The sequence below is a fragment of the Panicum virgatum genome, chromosome 8N (genome assembly GCF_016808335.1).
Source record: "Panicum virgatum strain AP13 chromosome 8N, P.virgatum_v5, whole genome shotgun sequence".
In the NCBI taxonomy this organism is placed as follows: Eukaryota; Viridiplantae; Streptophyta; class Magnoliopsida; order Poales; family Poaceae; genus Panicum; species Panicum virgatum.
Window position 1 is genome coordinate 43,077,939 of NC_053152.1, and position 8,015 is coordinate 43,085,953.

The 8,015-nt window shown below is 47.3% G+C and overlaps 1 protein-coding gene across 1 annotated transcript; it reads left to right on the plus strand.

The window, feature by feature from the left end:
• Positions 1-6,609: 6,609 nt before the first annotated feature.
• Positions 6,610-7,603, plus strand: LOC120685319. Its single transcript, XM_039967162.1, has 3 exons — positions 6,610-6,929; positions 7,033-7,097; positions 7,220-7,603. Exons 1-3 carry the CDS (start codon positions 6,758-6,760, stop codon positions 7,337-7,339), a joined length of 357 nt encoding a protein of 118 aa, XP_039823096.1. The 5' UTR covers positions 6,610-6,757; the 3' UTR covers positions 7,340-7,603.
• Positions 7,604-8,015: the final 412 nt, after the last annotated feature.

Genomic DNA, 8,015 nt, shown 5'->3' on the forward strand with positions numbered 1-8,015 from the left:
ACAAGCCATTGTCCATTGCACCCAAGTACTACTAAAGCCCAGCTTCACTAACGCTTTTTCTAAAAAGCCCCAGTCAACTCGATCAAACGCTTTGGATAAATCCAGTTTAAAGGCACAGAAATTTGTTCTTGCCGAAGTGGAGTTTTGAATGGCATGGATACATTCGAAGGCTATAAGAGCATTATCTGTGATGAGCCTCCCTGGGATGAAGGCACTTTGGTGTGGTGAGATAAGCTCCCGAAGGAGAGGTCTAAGTCTAATCACTAGGCATTTCGAGACGACTTTATACAGGACATTGCACAGACTAATGGGTCTAAAATCACTTAGCACAAAAGGATGAGTAACTTTAGGAATTAGAACTATAGTAGTATCATTTACCTCATCAGGCATGGAACCGGTGGAAAAGAATTCCTTGACTGCCCGTATGATATCTTCCTTCATCATCCCCTAGTTACGCTGAAAAAATCTTGCCGGGAACCCGTCAGGGCCCGGAGCTTTGAGGGGGCCGATCTGAAATAGAGCATTTCCAATTTCCTCATCCGAGAATTCCATGCAGAGCTTTTCATTCATATCCCTGGAGACACGCTCTGGTAGATATTGCTTTAGCACCTCCGGATCAACGTTGTCATCTCGTGTGTACATGGATTTAAAGAAATCCTGGGCCATTGCAGCCATCTGTTTTGGGTCATCACACCATTGCCCATTGCTAGCTTTCAGGCGACAGATCCTGTTTTTTCTAGAACGCCAGACTGCCTTTTGGTGAAAGTATTTGGTGTTACGATCTCCTTCCTTTAACCAAGAAACACGCGAGCGTTGCAGCCACATCATTTCCTCACGATAGAGCATTTCATTCATTTCATCGGCAGTTTCTTTCGCCTTTTTCCTGCTAGCATCGTCGCTCTGACTCTGGAGGAGGGCTAACTGGTCGCGCAGTTCCTTCAGTTTCCTGCGGACTGATCCGAATTTCTCCCTGCTCCATTCCTATAGGGAACACATCACGCCTTTGAGAGTAGAGGCAATGGATCCCAGGTCCGATTTAGTGGAGACATTGTCCCATGCCGCTAGCACCACATCTCCTAGTTCCAACTCCCGTTCCCACATTATCTCATATCTGAAGATCTTGCGACTATCTGTTCTTTGCTCAGTCGGCCCCAAACGCAGGAGCACCGGACAGTGATCCGAACATGGTGAAACAAGATGCTCAACCGAAGCATGTTAGCTTGGACCAAGCTTCAGTAGCTACCACTCTATCCAGCCTAACCCGGACATTTCGTCTACCAATTTGTTTATTATCATAGGTCCAGGGAAGGCCCGAGAAACCCACATCATGGAATTCACAAAAGTCCAGTGCATCCCTAAAATCTTCCATCTGCCGCTCACCTCTTTTTGTTTCTGAAAAATGTTCAAACTGCCACATTGTTTCGTTAAAATCCCCCATCATCACCCAAGGGTTACTGTCCCTAAATTTAATCCGCTTCATGAATTCCCAAGTGAGATGTCTGTCCTGTACTCTTGGTTCCCCATAAATAAAGGTGATCCTCCAAACCGGGGAGGCCGGACACTCCTGAACTGACACATCGATTGCCTTGTCAGAAATAGTAACTAAATTAACAATCAGCGATTCCTCCCAGAACAGGGCTACACCGCCACTTCTCCCCACACAGCTTCTCGCAAGACAACCTGTAAGACCAAGCCTCCAACGAAGTTGCTGCATTTGTTCCTCGCTTTGCCTGGTTTCCGAGAGGAATACCAGTTTGGGGTGGTAGGACTGCACGAATGCAGCAAGATCACGAACTGACCGGGGAGTTCCCCACCCCCCGGCAGTTCCATGCCAACGCATTCATTGCGCCTGACGGGACTCGTCGCGAGCTCCCGTCAGGGGTGTGGTGCACGAAGGGGGTCGTCTGCTGCGCTTTGCAGGGGATTCACCATCCTTCACACCTGTCGAGCGATCGGCCTCCTCAACCCAGACACTTTCCTTTTTAATTTTCAACCCTTCCGCAATCAGTCCAGCTTCCTCAAGCTCCTGTATGGTGGCTGCAATGTGTACTGCTTTCTTATTGCGATTCGCCTTCTCACTGTCCTTAGAAGCACTGCGAACACCTAGCACAGTCCTCTTGTCCCCAGCAGTACCCATCTTAGTCCCTTTGGCCCCTGCTAACCTTTCTAGCATGGAGAGGTGTTCTGTTTCGTTTGTCTCCAGAGCACCACCACCTGTGGTGTCACTGGAACCCAAGTAGGAATCCAGACCTGACACTTTCCCTGGCTCATGTTCAGAGGGTTGTGCATTCAGGTCCAGTAACCTGGGATCCACAGCCATGTTTTTAACCCCATCAACAAGCTCCTCAGGGATTTCGCTATCATGTTTTTCCTTCCCTGGGAAGGAAACCGGTGACTCCTCCTCTCTATACTTCCTTCTGTTACTCATAGCCCCCTCCCCCCTGCGGCTATTAGAGGAGTAAGCTGCTGCCATCATTCGTTGTACTGTCTTCATCTCATTCATTAAAAAAAACTAATAACAAAACGTGTCTACTACGGCCAAGTCTGCCAACTACTTTCTAAAGAAATGACTAGTCCATTGCATGGACATTGTCTGAAGTTCTGAACAAAGTATAAAACAATCCATTGTTGTATTTGAGTGTCTTAAACAAGCTGCTAAAAATACACATGGCTCATCAACGTAGTGAAATTCAGTGGTAACATCTACCCACTGACAAATATATGCTGGCACTTATTTCAACCCTTTCAGCAGTTCGACCAAAGTTCTACCTACATGTTCCTGCAGTTTCACTGAAGACAAACTTTGGTGTCAGAATTCACAAGAATAACTTTTGCATAGCTATCAAACTCCAATTGAGGCACACTAACACAATGAGTTGTTAAGTACTGTTGTTACTTGATCAGATAAGGTAAATTAGGTTTAGTGGAGGCTCACAAACTATCTATGAGTGCTGAATCCACTACATGATTAAAGCAAATGGACTCTGTTTAGTTTAATAGAAGTCTGCAGCTCACACTGCCTACATCGATATGAAAAGCCGCTACATGATTGGTGGGTAGCTGAGCTGAGGCAGTCCTCGGGCAGCAGCAAAAATTCCCAGCATCATCTGCGCCACGTCAGCGCCCAATAGGCAAGCGATAGTGCACTGTACAACGATAAGATCTCCACTTGATCCCAATACAAATTTCCTGTAAATTCATCTTTTTCATCTGCTCCCAACCTTGTCATTTCTATCCAATCATGTTTGTCTTCCATGTTCCTCCTTTTGCCATCTTTTACATGACATAACCTTCTCGGCTTCTCGCACCGCCTTTTCGCATCCCGAACGAGGAAATTCGGTACGATTGCGTTTCGATCAGAGCCCCTGCCGATGCAAATGCGCAAGAACCAACCCACGAGGATCGATCAGCCATTACTTAAGCCATTTCAGGAGCTGTAAGGAACATGGCCCCATTTAGGCCATTTGTTTGTGATTTTGGTGATCGAGTGACAACATAATTGTAAGGATCACCGGGGTGTCCGACCCTAGAGGGGGAGGGGGTGAATAGGGTCGCTAATCGCTTTCTATTCTAGGGCTCAATCTATTTGCATGAGATAAACCTAACACGTCCTACACATGCTAGTTATGACTAAGGTTTATCTATGCTACTCTCTACTTACTCCTAAAAGACTTGCAACCTATAGCCAATCCTAATCAAACTAACTAGGAAAGTAAAGACACGCAAAGTAGAGTAAATGTGGAAACGTAATACGTAAGTAAAGAGGTAAGAGAGAGAATATGCAAACTCCCGTGAAGACACCCGATTTAACGTGGTTCGGTTAGGACACCAAGTCCCTCCCTACATCCACGGCCACTTGTCCAACACGAACAAGTGTGATGCCGAGTCTCTTCGCTTGATCACCGTCTTGCGTTCGCCACCAAGTCTCCTGGCAAGCAAAGGCTAAGTGACCCCAAGTCACCAAGACAAGGCCACCGCCACCGTCTCTCTCGAAGCGTCACCAACGGCACCGTCTTCACTATTGGAGCTTCTCACCAAGAGGGGTCTCCTTCCCCGCACAAAGTGTCGTTGCTTCTCCACACCAAGTCGGAGGGTCACACGACGAGTACACAAGATGCTTGCCACAGCAAGACTTTCACTCAAGCTAGTTCTCTCAAGAACTAAGCCTAATCAAGCACTAAGCACTCTCACAAGTGTGCTTAAGCCTATATGATGTACAATGAAGCTCTATGGTGGTTGGAGGTGTTCTTCAAGTGTAGTAAGCTTTCAGCAACTCCAGCACCCTCAAATGATCCGGCCTTGGGGGTATATATAGGCAGCCCAAGCAAATATAGCCGTTGGAGAAAAGCTGCTAGAAAAACACTAAACGCCGGTTAATCCGACGCACCTCCAAAAGCTATCGTCGGTTCAACCGGTGATACTAAACTGCCCGCCTCAAAAACTAGCCGTTACGTGTACAGGCAATCAACCGATGCTGTGTCGGTTTAACCAGTGAGTGTAGTTGTCCTATGAACTCTGAAAAACCAACTCTCTGGACAACTGCACCGACGTTCACCAAGACCCAATCGTCGGTTCATCCGGTGTATAGACCTTGCCTCAGCTACTGTGTCCATTGCACCGACGTATTCAAATTCCCTAACGTCGGTTCAACCGGTGAAACCAAAATTCCTGGTGTGCTCCAAGTCAATGCACCGACGTATGTGATTTTCTCAGCGTCGGTTTAACCGGTGATACTAAAGTATCTCTGTCTTGATTTCTTTGACTTGGATTTCTTCACGATCTCTTCAATTCTTGTCCTTTGGACCGAAGAGGTTTCAGGGCGCTGCCCTGAGACCCGCGAGGGGCGGCTCCCCCTCGACCCCCGTCCGCTAATCGGTTAGCGGAACCACCATAGGTGGGGCCCTTCGGGCCTAGCTATGCCTATCTTCTCTTTGTCATCACTTGAACCTAAAAGCCTGAGAATGGTCATCTTAACAATCATATTAGTCCAAGTGTTGTGTTGTCTATATCAATCACCAAAACATTATATTGAAATATGGCATGAGAGGCCATTTTCGCTACAATAATCAATGGGACTAATGAGTTTGTGAGATTACACTTGTAGGAGTTTTTAGGTCCCATGGATATGAGTCAACATGTCTAATTCATCGTCAAGACGCAATGTCTAATCTATTGTCGAGACGCCAAGTCCAATCCACCATCAAGATAACAAGTCCAATCCGCCGTAGAGGTGTAAAAGTATAGTGGAAATCCGGAGGCACCTGTTTAACCGATGCATGAGCATCGGTGCATCCGATGGTTGTCGGAAGATCCGACACCCTGTCATCGGTGCAAGTCTGAGCGCCCCTGTAGATCAAGGGAAGATCAACTGAAGAAAGAGTGCAGCACCGGTTGAACCGACGGTCCATTCAGAGGCATCGGTGCAATCGATGTACCATATTCCAGAGACGATGTCAAGCGTGCAGTAGCCAAGCTTTCAACACCGGATGAACTGATGGCCATCGGAGCAATGCGTCGGTACAATGACGTCAGCAAGGTGTAACGGCTATATGAAGATCAAATATCACCGGAAGTTCCGACGCTATAGCATCGGTTCATCCGATGGTCCCTGAAGTTGCTGCAGCAGTGTCAGAGAGGCCAACGGCTACTTCAGAGCGCAGAGTGACCGGAAGAACCGATGCCCTATGCACTGGAAGTTCCGATGCCTACGCAGAAAACTGGCCAACGGCTAGTAACGGTTCTCTTAAGTTGGTGGCCTATATATACGCCTCACCCCGGCTATTTTGAGTTTGCTAGAGTCCCAAGACATCTAATACACACCTAAAAACACCTCCAAACCATACAAGAGCTCATTGATCATATCATTAGGTTTTAGCACTAACTTTGTAAAGTGTGAGTACTAGATTAGCTCTTGAGTGAGTGAACAAGCAAGGTTGAGATCCTTGTGGCTGGTTCTAGAGTGAACCACACTTGTATTACGGTGTGCTGGCCCCTTGGAGCAATTGGTGGCTCGCCGGCAAGTCAACGACCCTCCGGCTTGGTGTGGAGCGGCGTCGACGATATTGTGCGGGGGACGGAGACCCCTCCTTCGTGGGCAATCTCCCTTAGTGAAGATCGGGATCAAGGTGACCGTGATTGTGTTCACGGAAGAGACTTGATTGCCGGGAAGCGATACTCTTCGTGAGTGCTTCAACAACATGGACGTAGGGGCGCCTTTGTGGCAATCCGAACCACGGGATAAATCCTCGTGTCGAGAGTTCGCTTCCTCTCATCCTTCCCTTTAAGCTTCCGCATTTCATATTGCAACTTGCGTGCATTTACTTTCTTAGTGTAGTATCTTGTTAGAATTGGCTGTAGGTTGTAAAACTCTTTTGGGATGAAGGTTTCACACTAAGATGATCCGTATTTGCACATCTAGATAGTTTGATCTAGTTTAAGTTTTGTGCAAACTAGATAGAGTCATAGGTTAAGATTTTAATAGTGCCTAATTCACCCCCTCCCCCACTTAGGTTAGAGCCCACGATCGCTTTTAGGAGCTTTACCAACTTTTCTAGGTACAGAAAAAAAAGCTCACCCTGTGTGCTAATGAGGCACTTTGCTCTCCGAAAAGCCGCTTATATAGCGAAGATGGGCTACAGCTACCGACCATCATGGATGCTGCTTCAGAATCCTCTATCTCTCTGCCCATCTTCTTCCACAGCTAGCAACGTCGCTATAAAATAGGCAAGGACCCGGAAGCTCCATGTGAACCCCATGGATGCAGCAGAACAGTGATTGGCAGCGCAGCAACTGTTTCAAGAAAGCCTGGAGGAGGAGAAGAGAGATGGCGAGGCTCACCGCGATGCGCCTGGCGGTGGTCGCCCTGGCCTTGTGCTGCTGCCTGAATCTGATCCATGCAGATGCAGCTGCTGGCACTGCGTTCCCTCCAGGTATGTGACCTGAACCCTCTGCCCTCTCAGTGCTCAACTCTGAAGATTTCTGTTGCTCGTGCTCAACTCTGAATGTTTCTGTTGCTCGTGCACCATGACGTAGGATCGAAGGTCACGCAGGGACAGGGTACCAGAGCAGCTCCGCCTTCGTGCGGCGCAGACGATCAGGTGGTAGTATGATCTGATCGATCACAGTTGTTTAGGATCTGTGCTGGTAATTGGTGAAACTTTTAGGGGCTCCGGTCCAGTAGTTTCAGAACTCTGACATGATCGTTTTGGTCATTATTCAGGCCGTCGTGGAGGGAGAAGCGGAGGGGGCCGGCGGCGGCGGCGGCGGCGGCGGCGGGAGGATGGATCTGGAGCTGGAGGACTACCCGGGCTCCGACGCCAACGACCGGCACTCGCCGTGAGGCCAGCAGCGGAGGAACTGATGAGCTGGTCGCGTTCGCGTGCAGAGGAATGGACCTGATAGAATCCAGAGCATCTTGTTCAGAGTTTCAGAGTTGACTAGTGTATACGACTACCGTATCTGTACCGTAAAGCTTTACACGTTAGTCTGTATATGTACGTCACACATCAGGTGTTCATGAGAGGCTTGTCAACGGGGTCCAGTTGTTTTGAATTGTATTTTCTTTCTTCTTCTTAATACAAAAAAGATACATGGTTCTTCTGTATTCCGTGGAGCAGAGGTCGACCTTATAATATAAAAGTATTTTACGAGTTGTTATAATAATAACGTATCGTATATGCGTGTGGAATTTAATTTCTCTTCTTGATTTTGTGTCTTGCCTGAACTTGTAGGGTAATAGGTTTGATGTGGTCGTCACGCCATGTCGGATCGTGTGCTGAACGATCCCGGAATCTTTATCTTTATCAACTTTTTACATGGTGATGGATGATTTGCTTTTGAGCTCGATAGAAATTATTGGTGGGCGTCTATTCATCGCATGTGCGACTAGGTGACATATCATCGCACAAATCCGTTGGAGATAATAATATTTCGGAACAAAATAAAAATATTCCAAAGAAGATAAATAAAAATAGAATGTTCCAAAACAAGATAAATAAAATATCATTTCATCTTGT